Source organism: Aplidium turbinatum, chromosome 11, assembly GCF_918807975.1.
Source record: "Aplidium turbinatum chromosome 11, kaAplTurb1.1, whole genome shotgun sequence".
In the NCBI taxonomy this organism is placed as follows: domain Eukaryota; kingdom Metazoa; phylum Chordata; class Ascidiacea; order Aplousobranchia; family Polyclinidae; genus Aplidium; species Aplidium turbinatum.
The window spans coordinates 10,490,926-10,513,740 of record NC_137482.1 but is presented as its reverse complement, the minus strand read 5'-3'; the positions used below and the strand labels follow the sequence as shown (position 1 = coordinate 10,513,740).

At 37.4% G+C, this 22,815-nt stretch overlaps 2 protein-coding genes across 7 annotated transcripts in view; one reads left to right on the top strand and one right to left on the bottom strand.

Annotated features, from left to right (window-relative positions):
- The window catches only part of LOC145779236 (inverted formin-2-like), a 32,211-nt gene extending 23,031 nt beyond the window's left edge, over positions 1 to 9,180 (top strand). The window contains exons 13-21 of one of the 6 annotated variants that reach the window (XM_082590776.1): positions 83 to 319; positions 997 to 1,118; positions 1,794 to 1,991; positions 2,318 to 2,515; positions 2,586 to 2,720; positions 2,826 to 2,938; positions 3,262 to 4,280; positions 6,416 to 6,491; positions 8,004 to 8,145. In XM_082590776.1, the coding sequence (XP_082446902.1) occupies positions 83 to 319; positions 997 to 1,118; positions 1,794 to 1,991; positions 2,318 to 2,515; positions 2,586 to 2,720; positions 2,826 to 2,938; positions 3,262 to 4,280; positions 6,416 to 6,459 (2,066 nt within the window). In that variant the 3' untranslated portion in view covers positions 6,460 to 6,491; positions 8,004 to 8,145. Of the gene's footprint in view, positions 1 to 82; positions 320 to 996; positions 1,119 to 1,793; positions 1,992 to 2,317; positions 2,516 to 2,585; positions 2,721 to 2,825; positions 2,939 to 3,261; positions 4,281 to 4,619; positions 4,661 to 5,008; positions 5,081 to 5,384; positions 5,505 to 6,415; positions 6,492 to 8,003 lie in introns of all 6 variants that reach the window. The other 5 variants (XM_082590774.1, XM_082590777.1, XM_082590775.1 and 2 more) reach the window with 5 other exon arrangements.
- On the bottom strand, positions 8,795 to 18,819 carry LOC145780190 (inverted formin-2-like). The gene is made up of 16 exons (XM_082591896.1): positions 18,625 to 18,819; positions 18,076 to 18,197; positions 17,780 to 17,862; positions 17,458 to 17,573; positions 16,790 to 16,949; positions 16,610 to 16,643; positions 16,338 to 16,488; positions 15,492 to 16,102; positions 15,103 to 15,247; positions 13,071 to 13,185; positions 12,667 to 12,903; positions 11,652 to 11,773; positions 11,325 to 11,522; positions 10,887 to 11,084; positions 10,657 to 10,785; positions 8,795 to 10,209 (listed from the first exon to the last, which is right to left on the bottom strand). Exons 1-16 carry the CDS (start codon positions 18,817 to 18,819, stop codon positions 10,138 to 10,140), a joined length of 2,688 nt encoding a protein of 895 aa, XP_082448022.1. The 3' UTR covers positions 8,795 to 10,137.
- Positions 18,820 to 22,815: the final 3,996 nt, after the last annotated feature.

Below are 22,815 nucleotides of genomic sequence, written 5' to 3'. Positions count from 1 at the left end.
CCTTATCAATTGTATCGCCACTACCTTTTCCCACTTCATTGCAATCGTGTTGTTAGTTTACTGACCTGCATTTTTCGTTTAGCCGAGGAAAAGCTTCGAAACATGCTGAAGTTTCTACCTGAGCAGACAGAGATCGAAATGATCAGAAGTTTCACTGGAGACAAATCCACGCTGGCAAACGTTGATCGATACTTTTTATTGTTGTCGGAAGTTTCTCATTATAAGCTTCGTATTGAGGCTGGAATAGCAAAAGCTTCCTTTGAAGAAGACATGGGTGATTTAATGCCGGCAGTACGGAATGTGAAGCAAGCTTGTCGAGGCACGTATTAGTTTGATAACTTTTTGTTCCTGCGATAATATTATTGAAAAGAGTTTAACAAAATTAATCACGAAACTTTAAGAAGATTGAAGCAACCAAATGTAATTTATCAATTTTGGTAGAAATTTACTTTTCACGGCCATTGGCTACCACGTCTTTAAAAATTCGAGTACATTTGCTTGTTGCTATCCTGTGCTGTGCTTGATCTTTGTATAATGTGCAAAGAAATCTAGCATTGACTTTATGAAATAGTCTGAACAGTCATAGAGTGCAATCAATTTGAGTTAATTTGAAAATGATTTCCATCGTCTGCTTTCTTTTAAACAAAGCAGGAAATCAGCGACATTATCGAGATTTTATCTGTCATTTTACTGTTTCAAGCTATTTTTGTAGCCTACTGCTTCTTTTGGGCAAGATATTTTATGGCTACTCTTATGGACATAATATACTTTGTGTAACAATGACGTCTTTGTATTTTGAAGTTTGCTGAAGATGTGTTACTTGTTGTAAAACAAGCAAAATAGGTCTTTCCCTCATCTGATTTTACAAAGTTACTTTTCAATCATGACGGTTCATTGTCGTGACAAATACTGCTAGATATTGTCATTCAAAATGAGTCAGTTTCTTGGTAAAGCGTTCCGTTAGCACGCTTGATTAACAAACGTTTTCATCAATAGATATCCGAAATTGCAAGAAATTAGAAAACTTCTTGGTTCTTATCTTGAAAACTGGAAACTACATGAACTTTGGTGCGCACTCTGGTGATGCGCACGCGTTTAAAATTACATCTTTGTTGAAGGTTTGTAGAATACATTTTTTGTCCTATCCAGGCTTAGGCTCGTTGATTCAAAGTTTAGATTTAGTGAACGGGAAAGCAAGGAAGCCAATCTTCGTGTCCACTTTGAGATATACCATGAAGTGTTCTGCCAAAGGCACAGCCACATGCTTTTCAACGGTAGGCTATCGAACAGGCACCTTTCGAGCCTCATGCCTAGGCTCTCACCACTTGGCTATGCATCAAGCGTATACTCTATTAATTTCATCCAACGAAACAAGTAGAGCCAAAATACCATCAACTGATGTTTTGGTATATGTCAGCAGCATCCTGTAGCTTATAACCTTAATTTCGTGCTATTTTGTAGTATCGGTGACGAGTAAACTGGGCTAAAAGCTTTCAGTTCATGTTTGTTGAATGTGTGAAAATACGAGTGTGTCGACTCTGTAAGCATTGCTTCTATATCCCTTCAAAGTTCACAAATCTTTCACATGCCCTCTATGTTTTTGTAGCAAACCAGTTTCATCGATACATTTTCAACTTGTTTTGTTGTCATCCGATTTCAGATTCAGTAGAAATCTTAAATCAAGTTTTACTTTTTTGTGCTGTTTTCTTTCGCAGTGAGGATGTAATGAGTGATTGAGTGATGCGAGTTTTCTAAAAATCAATTTTGAAAGAAAAAAACATTTCTGTTTTTAGCTATCCGAGACCAAGGCTAATAAACCTCGTATGACATTACTGCATTGCGTCGTCATGGAGGCAGAGAAAAAGCATCCTGAGCTGTTGGAACTTCCAAAAGATTTGGAAGTTGTCATCAAATGCAAAACGGTTTCCATGGATCAGCTGAAAACTGACGTCAATCGCCTCACTTCTGTCATAAACAAACTGAAAAGCCAGGTGAGCTAAACTTCGAACAATCTAACAGAGGTACATAAAGATCATCAAGTTACCTCAAAGTATTTGTACAGTGGTTTCTTTTGTTCAGAAATTGACACGTTGGATTAATAAACAGCTGTAGCCAATTGCCATTTCAAACTTTGACATGTTGCATAATTTGATTTTTAATTCCAGACAATGCAGCATCATTTGTGGAGCAACTGGTGAATTTTATTTGCCTCTTTCCAACGATACGTTGGTACAAGCGGGCAGAACAATTTTTGCATCTTGAAAGTGTAATTTTCATTTTCCTGTTTACATTTTGTTGCTATTTTACTATGTTTTAGGTTGATAAAGCATCGCAAGATGTTCAAGAACAATTCGGGCCATTTCTCAAGAGCGCGGCGGCGAAAATCGCTTGGTTTGATGAAGAATTAGAAGAAATAGAAAACCTTCGTGTTGAGCTTGCAGAATATTTGGTGGAAGACGTATCTAAGTTTAAGATGGAAGATTGCATTTCTACTTTTGCAAAGTTTGCTGAACAGGTATTTGTTTTCAAAATGGCGTGGTTACTACTTCGATAATCAAGGCTTAACATTGATGTTTCCTTTTCAGGTTCAATCTGCAGTGAAGGAAAATAAAGAAAGAGAGATTATGGAAGAGAAGAAAAGAAAGAGGGAAGCTGCGGAAGCAGAAAGAAAAAAACAAAATGGAGGCAAAAAGAAAAAATTTGAGCCTGCCCCACAAGAAGTTTGTAAATTTTGTACTTTTTCATTCAATCGAAGACGTTAGAGACTTGATACAATCATCGCAAACACTGATGTTGCTTTTAAGAGTTATAAGTTTCTTTTTTAGGAAAATATCATTGACAATCTGTTGGGCGATATTCGGAAAGGTTTCAAATTACGAAAGCTTGGCTCTCCACAAAAGTCATTATCAAGAAAATCAAGCCGTTCATCAGCTAAATCGTAAGTATGCTATAGCGTACAGTTGATGTCTAATTGGTGAATGTGATCTGCACATGTCATCGTCATAGGAATATGTTTAAAGTACTGTAACAATCCCTTTCAAACCAAATCAACTTATAAATATTTAGTTTTTTTATTGCTTGGTAGAAACATTTTTACAGTAGCTAGCAGTTTGGTTGTAACTGTCGAAAGCTTGAGTTCGAAAACCTGGCTGATTCAACAATACGTGAGTTAAAGCAATCAAGTATGATATCCATTTCAGAATTGTATATTGTATAACGTGGTTGTCGAACATTAGACGCACTTACTGCATGTTAACTTAGGAAAACGTCATTGGAAAGATCAAGTTTTCCTGCACTGGTGGAAAATGGCGATAACTCCAATGCAACTCAAACCGCACCTTTTGACTCCAAGGAAGACACTAAACCAACCTCTGAAAACAAGTCATTTTCTCCTGGAGCTCTTGCTGCATCCGATCATCCACCCTCCAACACCAATGCCGTTTTGGTTCCGGAATCAAATGATAATCGTGAAGATGAAAGTCTTCAGAACAATGTGTCCAATCAAGAGGAGGAGGCAATAAAAACTGAAGAAACTCCAACAAAAGATGATCCAAGTCTTCAGAACAATTTGTCCAGTCAAGAGGTAATAAAAATCCAAGAAATTCCAGTAAAAGATGATACAGAAGTTGATCTAAAGTCTTCGAAAGACATTGAAGAAAGCACTCTTCCGAAAGACCAAATCGAAAATGATGAGTCGATTCTTTGCAACGGGACTTCCAATGAAATTGTAGCAACCGAAATATGCAATAAAGATGCACCGGTACTCGAAGAAGAAGCGAACAATGATGACCCTTCTTCAGCGACGTCTCCAGATGATGTTGAGCTCACCATCACCAGCATTGTAGATGAAATGTTGCTGTTAGACAACGCGATAGACAATAATGAATGCACAACGGTTGAGAAAGAAGCTCAAAAATGTAATGAATTAGATTCACCTGCCTTGAAAGAAATTGTGGACGAAAAACCGGCCGAATCGTCTTCAAGCGTTAAAATAGCGGAACAAAACTCTAAAGAAACTGGCAATGAAAGCGAAGATAAAGCTGTCGAGAATGATGAGTCTCCAGCGATCAACAAAGCACTACCTCCCCAGCCGGTTAACGTTTCAGATGTAGACGGAAAATCAACGCCAACAAACATTGATGAACCTCTTGTATCAGAGTCTGACTCTTCTAAAGCAGTCAACGAAAATTCTCAAATTAATGGAGAATCTGAGAAGGTTGAAGACCGTGAAGTTAAAGAAATTAAAAGCAACATTACCCCTGTTCCTCAAACAATTGACGGTTAGTGATTTTACTTCATAGATTGACTAGATTTGCTTGATTTATATTTCCATGGTAGGCCTACTTGTTCATTTTTTTGTTATTTTTAGTTGCATTGGATGTCAGTTTTTGCTTGATTCCTATTTTATGTACAACCACTTGTTTTTAGTAAGTAGCCTATATATCTTAAGTTAACGTTTCATGTGACAAGAACGCAAATAGAAAAGTTGATATGTCTTCACTTTAGTTAATCCATACGTATTTCCAATTGCTTGTTTTCTCACAATTTTTGCATACATTTTGTTTTTGGCCATGTGAACACTTTTTCTACTAAATCTGCAACCATCTGGGCTATTTCAGCTTGAAGTGTGTAATTTCAAATCCAACAACCAAAGCATCAGGTAGGTTTACCATTAGTGTGTCTGCACGGTTTCAAGCCGAAGTTAAAAATTATTCAATTTTTATCGTCGACTTGCTCTTGCAACGCCGAAGACCGAGTCGTACAGTTTTCAGCTTTTTTATTGTGATGCTTGGCTTCATCATCGCATTGTGGCAAAGCATTTTCCATTTGAACCCTCTGAAGCTTCCCCACAGCAGCTTTAAAGTTATGTGACTTGGGTGTGTCTGCTGTCTATTGCCGAGTTATACGGACAACTACGTTTTCGAGCATTTTAGTGACAGCTGAAATCCGCTGAAGCAACATAAACGTTTGTATCATTACCAGCTAACAACAGGAATTGCAAATTTAGGTTTTAGCTCGGATCAAAGCTCAGAAGACTACTTCGAGGATAGTGTTGAATATTTAATATTTTAAGAAATAGGTTCGTGCATCATGGAAAAACCACACGTTTGGTGTTGACTTTTCTGTGTTTAGTTGGTAGATTGCACGGTTTGTTCGGTTATAGTGAGTTTAATTAACCTTGATCTTGTTTTGCTGTGTCGTTGGGTTGCTGCTTGGAAAAGTGTTTGCTTTTTCTAGCTCGGCTGTAATCTAATCTCAACTTTTAAACGTTCAGTATATTTCCTAAAAATTATACAAAAACCACAGTATAGCCTATGACCTCTCACTTCTGTTATAAGTTCTTTTGTCGCACCTTCTGTTTAAAATAGAAAGGTTTTTCTTAGAATTACCCGTGGGAGTCAGCACTGAGAGCATACACACTTCTGAGAGAAGAAAGACAAAGAAAAGCTGCTGCTCTACGCATTGACCCAATAGAGCTTTATCATGGATTTTTTTTATAGCTGGTAGTTTTTTTTAAAGTGGTGTGCTGTAATGTAACTATGAAAGGCAAGGCATGCAGAATATTGAATGCATGTTGGGCAACGGGCATGTAACATTGTGGAGAATTTGAAACAACCTTTTCAATCAATTGTTTCTTATTTTTTGAAAAAGTAAGATAGTTAAAATTAATGTTTATATTTAGAGAATCTCACATTGCGTGGTCATCAAATGTTTTCTGCTAGAAAATAACTGCATTTTGGTACCTTTCGGATATACTCTGGACTAGATTTATGTCAGGCTACTTACACTTTTACAGAATTAACATAGAAATACTTGTAATCTATAACGTGAGTTTCATGCTGCTATCAAAGTTGTCGTTTTTCGAATTTTTTTGTGTGGGTCAAACACTTACCACCGCAGTCAGCTTAGATGGATAACACAGAGCGCTTTATTGGGCTACAGCTTTGTCGGGCTAGGGTAATGGTGGGTTAATGCGCCATGAAAGTAAATACTGTGCCACTGTGAAATAAGATAGAAGCTGGTGCAGTATACACAAGTAATATTACAGTCCATCATCTCAGATGAGTTGCACTACGTGTTTGTATCATGCTCTCCTCTAAGGCGATCACCACAGCGATGCAGTCCCTTCAAGAAAAAATGTGAAGTCAGCCATAACGGTTTAAGTTTTTGCGTCCTCATTCCTCATATCATAATAAAGGATCTAGTCACTTTACATTTCTCTTGCCGAGTCGTCGGGTTTGATACTTTCTTGCTGTAATTTTATAACTCAGGACACTTGAAATTTTCTATAATTTTATGGTCTAGACTAGAAGTAGAGTCATAACTCTTAACTGTAGATTAATTGTTCGTCATATTTACTAACAGCCTTTTAAATAACATTATTCACACTTTTGTCAACCCACTTTTTTCACAGATACCTGGACAAAGTTGAAACGCTGGTTTAAGACTCTCTCGTAACATATTACCGGTTTACACGCTGATATGATAACGTAAGGTTTGAAGACATTTTGCTGCATTATTAGACGATTTAATAATAATGCATTTTAGTTTTTACCGAATAATAAATTTTTCAGAATAAGCGAATCGCTTTCATAATTTTCCAACTTTATCAGAAACGTTTCCAGCAATTTGAATCTGCCTACATTGTTGATTAGATGTTGAATTAGTAGCAAAAAAATCAAAGCATTTCGTCTGTTGTCGTGTGTTTGTAGAGTGCAGTGTAGACTTAACGCTTCCGCTTTTATCTTTCGGCAATGATAAATTCGTTTTGTACCAGCATAATTTGCGCAGTCTGTGAGTAGGCTAATAGGAGTAGAGTTCCTCGTTGTGATGTTATGCTACTAACCCAGCAGAACAAATGACTATTACACTGAACTATTATCATGTAATTTACATCATTAGTGAATCTAGAAAAAGATTAAGAGAACGCCACACTTCAATTTGAAAAAAGTTTTCCAAGAAATTGTAAAGGATGTAGACCCGGTACCAAATTGGGCCAATATAGGCCCCGGAAAGATGAAACAACTCAAAGAAGTTTGACAATTTTGTTCCAAAACATTTTTTCGTTTGTTTTTGGAAGCATGGAACATTTCCCAACAACCAGTTACTGCTTCATGTACTTGGTGTGGGGTCGTCTGTTTAGGCTTTAATCGGGCCCATTCCAATTCGTTAGATGCATAGATCCCTGAGACAAGTTACTCCAGCACGTCTAGTTTTCAATATATTGACCTTATAATTAGAAAAACATGTTCATACTTGTTACCTTGCATGCCTTTCTACTTTTCTACCTGCATGTGCTTGTAAGAGACTTGCTACTCTTTGCGCAAACGCAGCGATTTTGTTGGCTGAACTTCACTGAAACATTCAGCCATCTTAATATCGTTGCGTGATCTGTCTGGGGGGTTTGTCAACCCTGTAGCTTACGAAGACAATTTATTGAAAGTGACTTTGAACTACTAATTTCCGAAACGAGCGTTTATCGAACCTACTGTATTTTCCTTGTGGTTCGATCAATTGCTGTTTGACGAATTGTTACGGGCAACACTAATCGTTACAATAGTCTGAAGCATGGCGTGAAACTAACGCACTCGCGTGCTGTCGCAGCATTTCCAGCAAGCCTGGCTGCAAAAATAACATTTTAGTTTAGTATTGAAGTTTTTTTTTAAATTGGAATACATGATATAGTAATCAATGCATACAAGATGAGAGCCTTTATAATAAAGCGTTAGCCGCCAATAATGAATGATTGTTAAATGTGCATGAATCAGTTGGCCTATTGTACCTCAGTTATCACACGTTCTTTATCACCGACTTTGGCACTCTTTGTTTTTAGTTCACGACTCACATTTAACTTGAATAGTGTTTTAGTGACCACATGTAGCTTATAGTTATAGAAACTTCACTGATAGACCAAACGCTTTTACGAAAGGTGGATGAGATGTAGGCGTAGCTTGATCTCACCAGCTCAAAAAGTTTTTAACAAGTTTTTTGTCTGTATGCAGGTTATGGTGCAGACGACGCGAAAGATAAGACCACCACTGCCGATTCGAAGCCACCCGAGCAAACAATTATTGCGAAGCCAGTGAAACTTTCTCGTATTCCTGTTTCGCCAAGTCGAACCAAGTCACATCTCCCAGTTCAGTCTTCATCGCTCAAATCAAGCTTGCCCAGACCAACGACGTCGCCATCTGCGTCAAGCGTTGTGAATAGAACAAGCTCGTTTGAAGTTGAAGTTGTAAGCCCGAGTGTAGCAAAAAGTAAAAGTATTCCTACCACTGCGCATGCTACTACTAAACCTGCTACAAACAAAGGGAGAGGAACCACTGGCACAAAACAGAAAAACATTCCCGTCGTTGCTAAGAAACAGACTGGTTCTCCAAATGCAGGGACAAGTTCCAAAACAATCTCTAAGTCAACATCGAAAACCTCTAAAAAGAAAAAACAAAACAATTCAAAAAAGGAAACACCACTTAATGAAGCTAGTGGTAAGTCGAGTGACGTTATTGCGAAGCCTAAACGAAAATCGGCTCTTCGCAGGTCACTCGCCAACATCATGAGGTTCAGGAAAAGATCTAAACAATCGTCTAGTGCTTCAACCTCAAACGAGAAAGTGGTGCAATAAATCACTTTCCGCAATTTTGAAAACCTTTTAGCATCGTGCTTACAGCTTCGAAATCATTATAAATAGGCATATTTTCGCTTGTGCTTACAGTGTTTACTCGCCTTTTTTCTCTATCGTGTACAATTGTTCATTTAACGGTGGCATATTCCTGAATGCTTTTTTGAACATGCATAGAGAAAAACTTCTTCCGGCTTGGTTAATAAAACATCTCTAAGTTGAACACAGATTTTTCTGAATTGCAAGAGTAGGCGAGCGTCTTTCAATTTGTAGATTTGTGTACACAACGAGATAGAGCATAGCTTTTTAATGTTATCGCTTGAGCTATATTTTTCTATCGGCCTTGTAAAGTTTGTTTATAAAAATTATGTTACGTTTATAATTGAAGACAACATTGCCTGCAAAGCGTAAGCCTACTGCTCAATCGTACCTGCTGAGATATAAACCAATATTGATTGCGCTAATTCTATGATTTGAGAATCTTTATCTTCGGATGGAGAAAGCTTCTGAGACTTAATTCTGGCAGTTTCGCATTCTCATAGTGGCTTTGAAACACTGACGCAGGTCCGTTGGCAGGGTGAAGTTTCGCTCTGTCAACGGACCTGCGTTTATAAGTTAGAAACTAGGCTATGTTACGTTTATGATTGAAGACTACGTTGTATTAAATAGTAAAAAACTATTCGACTTACAAATTGACCCTTCAGCGACGAGTAATGTAGGCTACCGTACTGAAATGTTTGTAAGCCACAGAAGCCGGACCAGTGTTTATGATTGATTAACAACATTAGGCCTACCATGGTTTCATCGCCCAAAAGGAGGACAAGTTTCTTCAAGTGAAATACAAGTAGGCTAGAGTATTACGTTTGAACTTTTTTTTTACCACTTCTTGGATACAATAGAGGCCTATGCAGCAAACGTTACAGCTCATAAAACAAAACAAAGGTAGGCTAGCTTACTTGCTAAATTCCGCCCTTGAATATTTTTCGATTCCCTTACTTATTTCGATAAGGAAGAATCAGCTTTAACCAGATCATAAAATTACTTCCACGAAATATGATTGAAATTGTTATTAAGCTGGTCTGAACAATTAGCCTCCAAGATGTTACGTTGGCAGGCTGCAGTAAATTTATGGAAATGAAACACAAGCAGTCACTTAAAAATAAAATCCAGTTAAAAATGTAAGCAAGAAAAATCAAAATGCAAAAAAGGAGGACTATTGAGCATTTTTGAATGTCTTCGGAGGACAATTCACTTTTCTTGAAAAAAGTGGACATAGCCTCTGGTAGCCACAAATCACATAGACCAAGGTTAGGAAAATTAGCTTGCAGGTTACATTACAAAAAAAAACACCAAAAAAATTATAAACTACGCTATAAAATAATTAAGACGGTGCGAATTGCAATGGAATTGTCCTACAACAAAATCAAGCCAGTTTTGTCTTTGACTTCTGCTTGTATCAGTTTTTTGCTGCACGTTCTTTTAAGACGGAGAGATTTCAAAACGTGTGTCGCTTGAGATCAGTCTTTTGGTTGTCGTAACTTGAAGCCTTTTTTGATATCACTCAACAAGTTGTCGATGATATTGTTTTTCTGGAATAGAAAAAATCATTGTTAATGCCAATGACAGAACAGGTCAGAGCACCCTGACAGCAAAACCTGCAATTTTTACATTGCTTCAACGTCCGCATACGGGTAGACGACAGACGTCTGCAGACTTGCTATCCGGGTAGTGGTGGATCCAGGATGAGGCGATTTGGTCGATCGCCCCTTTTAAAACACAAAAAAAAACTTTGTTTGAGGTGTAGGCTATTTGCAAGGTTGGATTAATGTAGGCTACAGTAGACCTGCACATCGTTGTTCGTTGAAATCGCAATAAAATATTCGACTATGTCTCGACTTTCAAGAGCAATTGCATGACAAATCAGCAAAAAAAATCGAAAAGAAGGAGGATATTTCTTTTATGTAACTTCAGCCTACAATTACTACGAAACTTTTAAAACAAAGCATTAAAAATAAAACAAGAGCAAAAACATGAACCTTGGGAGGAGGTTCAAACTTCTTTTTATGTCCGCTTCTCTTTTTACTCTCTTTTTCCAATTCTTCTCGTTTTTTCTTTTTCTCATCTCTTTCTTTTCGTTTTTTATTATCACTTCGTGCTGATTTAATCTATAACAATAGTCATGTAAACTTTCACATACACGTTGGTTACAATAGACTTTATAGACTGCTAGATGTTCTGTGACCTGCAGTAGCCCATTGTGCCTTACCTGATCATAAAAATCAGCTAATGTCGACAAGCATTCATCAAGGTGAAATTTTTTTCCATCTTCTGCAAAATACTTTGCTAATTGTGCTGATAAATTGTCAATTTGTTTGAGCTCTTCTTCGAATAATGCAGTTCGTTTGTTGGCATCATGAAAAAAGTGTTTGTATTGTTCTTTGATGTCTCTTGAAGCATCCTTAACCTGCGTAAAAGTAATCCGCACGTACAAGTTAAACACCGCAAAAGTGCTCATAGGCTACTGTCGAATAATATAGTGCTCTACAACACTTTTTCTTCGATATGCTTTAGTTTATAGAATAGTCAGTACTCAGTAGGCTAGATCTTTTCAGGAAAAACATTGATCAAAAGAGTAACGTAATTAAGCTATAGGCTACAGTAGTTTACGCCCAATTTGCACCCTTCATTGGCTATTTCTTCTTACCTGCTTTTCAAGTCCCCGTATTGATTTTGACAAAGTTTTAATATCATCAACCAACTGCACAACAGAAATAGATCTGCATTTAGCAACAACTTGCATCTCCTCTGGGAGTTTGATCAGATCAGGATATTTATCTTCCGCCATAGCCACTATACAATGAAGCAGGGTCATTCTCCGATTGTTGGACTTCGTGTCAGACAACTGCGCAAGGTGGACAGGTTTAGTGCGACATAGCCTAAGCTACAGCAAAAAAGTAACGGGATGAAATAATTTGAACTTGCTTTTTTCATCATATATTACATTTTTATATCATACGTTATTATCACTTACTTTTAGAAGAGAAGACAATTTAAATCCAAAAGCATCCCCAGTAAATGTGCCATAGTTCATGAAATTTCCGGTCTTTAGGATAAGTAGCAAAAAACTTTTTAACTTTTCGGAATTGATCGTGTCTATCAAAATACATTAAAAATAAGTGAAAAAATGCTGATATTTTAAGATATTGATAGTTGTAGGCTACGGTAGCCTATATGTTTTAGCAACCTAGTCTTAACCTGCTTTATTGTAGCCACCGCATTGCACAATTTTCAAACCAGTCCGCCCCGATAGCTCAGTTGGTTAGCGCGTGACTTCTGGAAAGAAAAAACTTCGGTGTGCGCTTGAGCAACGCACGTTAAGGATAGCTACATCGAATTCAGCTACATCGAATTCAGCGAATTCAGCTACATCGAATTCAGCGGCACCTAATGAATGGAATAATTCTCCGGCATCAACGCTTATACAATCGGAAACTTCACTCTGTCAATTTCGGTGACTGTGGGCTTGCGTCAGTGATTCAAAGCCTCCACAAGTATGCGAAACTGCCAGGATTAAGCTCTGCAAGATGCTTTCCCAGTCCGAGGATAAAGATTCAATCAATGAATTTACTCACAAGCAGTCCAAGTTTTGTTAAAAGGTATTGTGTTCCCACCAAAAGTTTGTGATTTGAAACGCTAGAATGGGAAAAACCTCATTTATTTGTTAGAAGTCATGCAGTCAAATATTCACATCTGCGCAATGTAGGCTACAGTAGGTCTCACACAAATATTGCTTGGTTTGACCAGCTAGCTTGCAAAAATGGAACCTTTTTTCATTGATTCAAAAGTTTGTAGATAATTCAATGCAAAAAGGCTCAGTTTTGCTAGCTAGTTAAGAAAGGCATCAGTTTTGCTCGTTGTCTGCAGGCTTTGAGTCAATGCAAAAGAGACAAATTTTTCGAACTGGATATAGACCACTCTAGTGTAATCTTAAATTTTGTACGGTATGAACCTATTGTAAGCCTTATACGCCTACATGATACAAATACCTTGGCAAGCTTGCTTTATAGTTTGTACTGATGGCACCAAGTCCTCCATGCTTTCTTCAAAGGAAGCTTTTGCTATTCCAGCTTCAATGCGGAGCTCAAAATGAGAAACTTCCGACAACAATAAAAAATACCGATCAACATTTGCCAGCCTGGATTTGTCTCCTGAGAAACTTTTAATCATTTCTATCTCTGACTGCTCAGGTAAAAACTTCTTCATCCTTTTGAGCTTTTCTTCACCTAAAAATAATAAATCCAAACGTTGGCTGACATTTTGAGCAGGCCTATTGTGGCAATTGGAAATTCTGCTGCTTCCAACATATAAGCTGACACGTTCATTTTGAAAATGTAAGCTAACGTAGACAATTGTTTATTTATTCTATTCGCTTGAAATTACTTTTACTCACTTAGAATGGTCTGGTCTCCCTCTTTAACCGCTTTTACTATTTCTTCGTTTGATTTTCGAAATTGGCTTAAAAAGATTCCTGCGTTCATGCTACGACGTGATTCAACAAATGAAACCTGTGAATGAAATGCTTGTAATTTGTTTAGGAAGTGCATTTTTTTTTTTTACATTGAACAATGAACATATCTAATCGTTCATTTTTGAGAAACATTTTCTTTATGGCGTTGTTTGAAGAAATGCATTGACTTGGCATGGCCTACAGATTCAGCAAGCAAAAATGCAAGATCAACAGAAATATGCGCAAAATTTGGCTGATAAACTTCAACATAGAAACGCAAAATGTAACGAGGCTCGTTTGACTATACTCTTGTATAGACTACAAGTGTCTAAGTTGCACTATCGGTCATTGGTATTGTAGGCTACAGTCTAGCTTACTTTAATAGGCTACATACTTTAACATTGGCGTGCTAAATTTCAATAGTAGCCCTAAGTCTATGCTTAGAAATCCCTACATTAGCCACATTACATATATTTTTTTTACCAACCGAGGCATATACAAGGTTGTTACGGCCAATCTCTGTACAAATCAAACGTCATATAAAACCGTTCAAGTCTACTGAATATTACGTCATGGAAGTTGCTAGAAAATGTGCCGAAATTGCACCATTGTTCATAGACTTGTTTCAGACCTGTTTGGGCCTGTTTAAACATGAATGCATTGGTTCACTAGCTCGAACACCTGTTTTGAATTGCGTGACAATTGATTTCACTATTGCGTCACAGTTACTTTCTACGTGAATTTGAGATATTGATATCTATTCTGGTCATTCGTAAAATGATTGCTTGAAAGTTGGCCGCTCATTTAACTGTTGGCTTAGTGCTTGCTAGCTGGACAAAAGTTCCGTCTTTTATCCAATTAATCTGTATTGTAGTGACAGTTTTTTTTTAGAGGTGTAGGCGTTACACCTATTTTCAATAGCCTCGGGCTAATTTTACTGGAATACACTGTTTGAATAGACGTTTCGAAAGTGTGTTTATTTTTGGGTCATTGCATGCAGACGAACGGATTTGGGAATCTTACGTTACAATTTTCCCACGAAGAGATTATGGTTTACCGCTGTGACCAAAGGTTGAATGGCAAAATAGAAATTACCGAGGATGCAGAAAAAAAATCCAGAAAAGTGGAACTACCTGGTCACAGCGGTAAACCATAATCTCTTCTTGGGAAAATTTTAACATAAAGTTCCCGAATCCGTTCGTCTGTATATAATGACCGAAGAAACACACACTTGAACTTCTTTTCAAACAGTGTATTTCTGTAAAATTAGCCCGAGGCTATCGAAAACGAGGGGGGTGCAACGCCGTACACCACTGAAAAACTGTCACTACAGAACAGATTACTTGGATAAAAGACGGAACCTTTGTCCAGCTAGCAAGCACTAAGCCAACAGTTAAATGTGCGGCCAACTTTCAAACAATCATTTTACGAATGACCAGAATAGATAGCAATATCTCAAATTCACGTATGCAGTACTGTGACGCAATAATGAAAGACAATTATGAAGTCATTCCAACAGGTGTTTAAAGCTGATGTAATATTTCCTGTTTAAACAGGCCCAAACAGGTTTGACACAATTCTTATGAACGATGGTGCAATTTTGGCACATTTTCTAGCAACTTCCATGACGTAATATTCAGTAGACTTGAACGGTTTTTATATGACGTTTGATTAGGTGAACCATTGTCTGGAACACTACCGTATAGGTCAAGTGCCCTTCAAAAAAAAATTATAGAACAAGCCCTTCATCTTCCCAGGTGCTATTTACTGCGCGCGACTTCAAATTTTACATTGTTTATTTTCTTAGAAATTTATTTAGAATCCTAGTTCGCCACTTCTCTCCCAATTTTGTTTTGGATCCGCTACTGTGTTAAACTGTAGATCTTATCTTTGATGAGATTTTTTTCTTATTAGGCCACAAAATGTCAAGTTTGTAGTAAGCCACTCCTAAAATTTTTTTTATATTCGTACTCACTTCACTGTCTTTTGGTTTCACAACATTGTTTGGTTCCTCCGTTCGTTTTGCAACAACTTTTTGAGCAAAAAATTCTTCAATCATTTTATAATTAGGCTGGACGTCATATTTTTCTTTCTCTAGTGACTTCCATACACTTTCGTTTCTGTCAAATAAAATATTGTCTGACCGTTTTATTAGCAGAACCACTAAAATTCTAACCTGAAAATAGGAAATAAAACCCTTTGCCTGTTTTTAGTACATCTTTATTTTAAATTTACTTTCACAATAATATTATTTAAAAAGATCAGAAATTCAGTTACGTTTTAATGCAGTTAAATCTTGCCTAAGAAAAAAATTGTAAGCCTAGGTTTGGCACACTTTGAACGTTTTTACATCAAGCTACTTACTGACTCTGACTCTTAATGATTCCAGTAGAAATTTTTTGCCAATTTACTTTTTTAAGTTTCTTGGATGGTTTTGGAGTTTTCTGGTGTTTTGCTTTTCCTGTGGTTGAACCACTAGGTAGAGGTGGTGGAGGTGGCACTCCACCTGCTGTTGGAGGAGGAGGAGGTGGAGGTGGTGGAGGAGGCACTCCACCTCCTGTTGGAGGAGGAGGTGGAGGTGGTGGTGGAGGAGGAGGTGGAGGAGGATGAGGTGGTAAATCAGAAGAAGTTGGGTTTACGCTAGTTAATAAAATACCAGCGGGTTTTGGTTGTTTGTTTACAGTACTTGCTGGAGAGGGTGCTAATGATTGAGAGTCTGGCTTTCGAAAACGAGATGAAGCATGTCCGTCAGTTGCATCGAGCACTGGTAGTTGGTTATTTTCTACCGCCCTGCTTCTTTGGTCGTAAATTCGCAATAACCTTTTTCCTTCTTCTACAGTGTCTAAGTTTATTACACGTTGAGCAGTTTTATCCATGATTTCCCACGCAATATCAGATATAGTGTCTTTCGGATTTAATTGATACAAAGATTGCAGCATTGTTAAGAATTGGTTGGCGTGTGGAGTATTGCTTATCTAAAATACAATAGGCCGTGTCAGTACATTTTTAAAACAAGCTCATGATAAAATTGCACCGATATAAATAAAATCAAGCAGTATTACACTTATTGCAGTTTACATAAAGTAATTTTAACTTAATATTTAGTTTGACATCTCTCTGGCAAAAGTACCAATTAAGTTTCGACAAAGGCCGTAGACTTTGAACAACGTTAAACTATCTGCATAGGCTATCACTGAAACATATTTTTACTTGGTGAAATAATCCAAAAAACATTTCTTTATGATCATTAACATTAACTCCGGAGTGTGACCCAATGACTTGTTTGGTGTCTTCCTCATCCCTTTGCCTGTGCTCGTCAAATACATCGATTTGAACCAATATGTCTTCTGAGGTAGAATGGCTGAAAACACAATAAAAAAGATGCATCGAAGATAAGAAGTTGCCTACTAATGAATCAATTTTCTAAAATTAGTTGATTGATTGTCATATTCCGTCTTGACAAATAAAATAATAAACCTTACCGTAAATCAGAAAGTATGTCCAAAAGATGAAGACCTGAACAAAACAACAAATGTGACTAGAATTGCTTAACATTTTAAAATAGATTACATTTCGTATAATGTATACGCTAGAAGTCCTGTAATCCATTTTAAAGTAACTGTGAGCATATTTGTATGAAACAACACCATCAAACTACTTACCAATGAATTCGTTTCGTATACGAACTCTCTTGTGAAGAGAGGTGGTTGAAAGTATCAGAGCATTGATGAAGAAAAGAATAGCTGTTTTATAAGGTGTATTCTTCGATGACTTAAGCTCGTTCATCATCATACTAAAACGATATCTTTGAGAAGTCAAGCGCTAAAAGAAACAAAATCTTGCATAACTTGCTGATATTCTTTTTTGACAACAATCGATATCGCTGTAAGAATGCAGGATAAACTAACAGACCTACGCAAGCTGTACGTTTGAAACTGCATTGTTTGTATTGTATCCCATGTTGACGAAAATGAATGGAATAGCTGTCGTAAGTGGAAGGTTATGTAGACTACATGCCCACGTCGTATCCACCATGCATGCCCAGTGATGGAGCATGTAGATTTGGTGGACAAAAATGCAAGAAAACCATTCTTCATGTCCATGTTCAAGTTTCCTGCCATGACACAGCCGCGTGCTCTTTAGCAGTGTCGAACCGGAGCCCTTCCGAGCGTCGTGCCTAGGCTCTCTCCACTCGGCTATACAGCAGACATAAACTGTAGGCCATAGGGTAGGCCATGCATAAGATTCCGACTTTGCTGGAAAGTAACTAGATAATAATAATTTTAATATACAATTAACACTTTTCTAAAGAGGAGAATGTCCCACTTACTTGGATATGTTCCGTAATTAACATAGCGCTGTGTCTTCCTTCGGAAGAATACATACACATTGCTGCTAGTAGTTCAAATATTATCATTGACGTGGTGGTTTTTTTGTTGGAAAGAGCTGAAAATTTTCAAATCAGGTCATTTCCAATGAATACCAACTTAAACACAAGAGCAAAAACATCAAAATTCTGCACCAATGTCCGCAATGTATAGCCTCAGTTGTATTGCAATTTTGGATATAGCCTACATGTCGAGTGCACCATTGAATTATGCAGTTTGATAATAATTTTATGACGTTTATCTTCTGTGGAATTTTCAACTTACTCTTTGATAGCATTTGTGTACACTCTTGGTGGGAAATCACAAATTCAAGCCCGGCTTTAGAATTCATGATTGCTTTCAGGCATCTGAAAAACAAATGTGTATCGGACAAATCAAAATCAATTGACTGCAGTCTAATGCAATGATTCTCAATCTAGCTTGTCAAATTGTTAAAGAAGCCAAACATATCTTACAGTTTTGCTGGAGAGGTTGCTTTGTTAAAGTCTTTTAGTGGGACGTATCGCTTATTGAGCTAATCTACTGTAATGTTGCAAAGATTTGGAGGACAATGAACTCACGTGACGCATTGGATCAACTCAGTCTCAGTCAAGAAATCGATTTCTTTGCTTTGTTTTGCTTTTTCTGTGAGTCGCTCCAGTGTGGTGAAGAGTTGAGTAAGACCATTTAGGCCTAAAAATTCCTGAAATAAATAAATTTTATAGAAAAGTTATGCACAAAGCAAAGTTCTTAGTTGCTACACCCATCTATGTTGTTCATACTGTCGAAATAAGTGGGCCTATATAGGTTTATTGGAATTCTTCAGCATCAACCAACAAAGCAGAATTATAAAGTTAACATGGAAAAATGGATATGTTGGTTTACGTTATTAAAATAAAAAGGAATGATACATTTAAATTAATGTGCATGATTTCATGCAACACTTGAACAAGCATCAGCCGAGAAATTGCAAGAAATTCTGACATGTTAATGGAGAAGTGCCTCAGACTTTTAAAATGGCCTGCTGCAGATTGTGCTAAATTTATGTTAAAACACGTTGATTCCAAGATTATAGAAACAATTGACTGCTCAGCAACAACACAATAGAATCTAAGTTTCATCCTTCTAACCTGCATCCAATCTCTGTCGCTGTTTTCAATTTTTTTCCGAACACCATGGAAATTATGAACAGACGAACGCTGCAGAAGTTGAATGCAAAGCTCGGGATTGGCTCTTCCAAGATTTGAATAGGATTTTTCTATGGCGTCTCTTTCTTTCTTTAAAGCAATCCAAGCTGTACGTCTCCATCGAGTTTTTGTTTTCATGATACCGTAGCCTACCAGTTGTCTTTGCAAAAAAGTGCTTGCTTTAGTATCGAAGCTTCAATAAACGTATGAAAATGAAAAAAGCTTCAAAAGAAAACTTATTATTTCTAGCAGCAGTTAGGGTATAGGGCCTTCAACGCATTCAGTATTTAGAAAACTTATTTTGCGTTGGTTTATTGATTCAGAGTAACCTAGGGGTTGAAATCTAGGGAAAGTTGTTGTTCATTGCAGTCATGCATGCAATAACTATGGAGAAAATATTTTTTCATTTTATCATAAAAGCAAACGAATATTTCAATTTATCACTTGCAACCAATGGCTTGTTATCGAACGTCAGAATGGTTGATCTTCTTTTCTGGTTGAACTTGACTTTCAGTTTTTTATAAAGGTTAAAATTTATCTTGATATGTCAATAGGTTACACAAACTACAATACGCCCAATTTTAAAAACAACATCACATACTTTCAATCAACCCAAACTTCCTTATTGTGTAAGCTACGCCGGCTAGACTTCAATAATGTAGCTGATGTAGGCAACTGCTGTCCAACTGTCGTCTGTTCAATTGAAATACTTCTATTCTAATAAAAACTTTCTTTACTAAAACTCTTCTTTTCCTTGACATATCTTTTATTTACACAGATTAATGTTGATTGCAAACAATTCCAATTGAATTTCAAAATAAATTGATAAAAACGATAATAATTGTATGGGCTATCTGAACTAGTTCATCCAATACCTTTTTGAGTGGAGGTAATATCTTTTTGATTGAACCAAAGTATATCTCGGAATAAACTAAGAAATGCTTTTGTGGCACACTCACAAAAGCATCAGACCAGAAATCACTGAACTCCAACAGCTTACACTAGGGGTGTTCAAAGTTTTTTTAGCCACGGGCCGCATTTTGCTATTCGTGAGCCTTGACGGGCCGCATTACATTTTTCACTCATTTTTGTCTTTATAATTCAGCCTTAGCTTCAAGACTGTATATTGTAGAGAAGGCAGTCACAAAACGCTTTCAGTTATCAGCCCCGCTTAATTGGCCCACGTTTAATCGGAACACCAGCTTAATCGGACCATCTTTTGCTGGTCTCAAATCTAAATTGATTTTTTTGTGCAATTTTCCTCACTTAATCAGACCATTACTTCGTTCAAACGAACCAACCTTCCACTAAAAATAGGTTTTGCAGTTAACTTTTTTTGTTTTATCTCCATGTGTTTGGCGAGATTACATTTCTGTGAAAAAATAATCGCTTTCCCACCGTGTTTAAAATTTTCTACACTGATTTGCTAATTTTCGTTTCTTGGTTGCTGCCATTTCTGGTGACTCGCGATAAAAGTTTTTCTTTGCTTAATTTTGTTTAGTAGCGGTAACAGTTGCGAAGCAGTGTTTCCATGGCTGGTTCCATCTAGTTTTGAAACTGAGAAGTACAACAGAGTTGAGTTCAAGCTTCTTGTGCGGCCATATTCAATTGTATTTTCAAAATTTAATGCGGGCCAATAAAAACTGGACCGCAGGCCACTGTTTTGATTGTATCACGCAGGGTATCACAGAAAATAACAAAAGACTAGATCACATTATTTCCTATTAATTGACATTTTAAGATCATGAGCCGTTCTGCTTCCATGCTGGCTCTAGGCAGGTTGGAAGAGAGTGTTTTATGTCACTGTCACTAGGAAATTGTCTTACGAGGCTAGAGGACTCTCTTACCCTGCTCTGGAGGACTACGTTTTGTCTGGCCTCTACCTTTTGACCAACCTGGCTTAGGTGGCCCTTCAGGAAGCAGACGCTCCCGCCAGTATAGCTCAAGAGGTCATTGAGGCACTGAAACTCTCTCACCACGTTAAGGTAGTCGTCCAAGAGAGATCACAGTAAATGACATAAATCGACATGTATCAAGTCTTGTACCGTAGGCTACTTGATTCAAAATGAGAGACCAAAATTGGTACTTTTTGCATAGTATCTAAAAAGTTTCACATACCGGTAACCTTATACTTGGAATGTTTTTCATAAACTCCCCATCTTTGGTTATCACTGGACTACAAGAACAGTACTTAGGTGGATATCTGGTGAGTGCGTTCTTCTAATCAAAGCATTCATAATCGACAGAAAAATCGAATTAGGCCTACTTAATTTTTCTCAACGTCAAGAATAACCAAAACTAAGCCCACAGCAACAAACTCAGCACAACAATTTTTTCATGCAGGCTACTGAAATAGTCCTGTAGTTTCAAATATCTGTATTGGTAAGCCATAGCAGTCATTGTAACCCACAGTGCTTCTGCTTCATATTGACTTGTAACTCATCGAAAAAAGTTTGTCCTTTGCCTGTCATCAGTTAAATCCACATAATTATTTACCAGCCTTGCAATTCGTTCGATGCAAGATTAAATAGGCTACAGTAGGCCTACGAAACTTTTCTGCCTACATTCGGAAACAATGAACTCAGCTGCAAAACAAGAATTAGCATAATATAGAAGCCCACTTTCACGCAAGTATGCCAACTCTGTTGTTTTAGCAGCGTCAATCATCTGATTCATATTGAGCGCAAGGTTCGGTTGCAGGTCACCCAAGCGAACCATTGTGGCAACACGCAAAAGCGCATTTTTTTGCCCGCAGGCAGGGCCTCCGAGAGAAATCAGCACTGGTCGGGAAACAATACGAAAAATGGGCCCCATAATATTTTTTTGCAAATATTGCGTTGTATGTTCGTGTTAAGCTGAAATTAGCCTACTTTCCTCAGCATGAAAAGAACTTTGTTCAATGTAAAAATCATCAATAATTAATCACTAAATTACACTTGCAGCAAAAATGCCATTGAGGCAAACTATTTTGCTAGAAAGCTTTGTAAACACACAATAGGCCTACAGGCAACGAAAATAGTTCAACCAGCAAGCATTTAATTGAGGAGTGTCCAAACTTTTTAACACGCGAGCCAGATTTGATAATAAGTGTTCGCGGGCCAACAGCCACAATAATTTTTCTGAAAACTTCAAGTTGAATTTATATGATTTTTGTGTGTCTGCAGGCCAAAAATAACACATTGTACAACAACAGGCGCGGGCTATACTAAAACGTCTCGTGGGCCGGAGTTGGCCCGCGGGCCGGACTTTGGACATCCCTGATTTAATCCAACCCTTTCTGGACTTTTTGCAATGCAAAGTTACGGATCACAGCATCAAATAATAAAATTTTGCGACATCTGAATTGATGCACAATATGTATAGTTAGGCTTTTCAATCGGTTTTGAGTCATAGGCCTACTGGAGGGCAAACAATTCTTTACAAATTACAGTAGGCTAATTGCTAAAACCACGTTCTCAAAGCTCGAAAGTTGCAATCAATGATTCTTTGTGTAGAGATTATGGGGTGGTTGGTTCTGGTTTGCAGCTGAAGTTTGCTGTGTGGCTTTCTGTCAAAAGTACCAACTCATCCAAAATGTCTTGAAAAATGTCATTGTTGTAGTCTACAAATGGTTTAAATTTGTCCCACATGCCCGCAACTGCACAACAGACATACGATGAAATTTTCATGGAACTTCAAACTCATCGACGATATGTTTGAGTTTGTTGATACATTTGTCAATTCCAACAACTATCGAATGCTTTGCAATGTACGGTAGAATCATGGACTTCTAAATAGTAGCATCTGGACTGGAAACGCAGTGACCAACAAAAGGCGAAACAGTTGGTACAACAGTGGGCCAACAGGGTTAGATACTTGGCTGTTGGCCCACTGTTGGCCAACTGTTGTACCAACTGTTTGGCCTTTTGTTGGTCACTGCGTTTCCAGTCCAGATGCTACTATTTAGAAGTCCATGGGTAGAATACATTTCCTTTGAATGATTCAGCTAGTTAAGTGGAGTTATAAAAGTGTTCTGTCCTCAGGAAAAGAAAATCATTTTCTTTTAAATTTATAATTGCCACTGCAACTTTAGCTTGCGAGTAGTAGCCTACTCTTCTCAGCTTTCTCTTACTTAGATTCCATCTTCCTTTAATT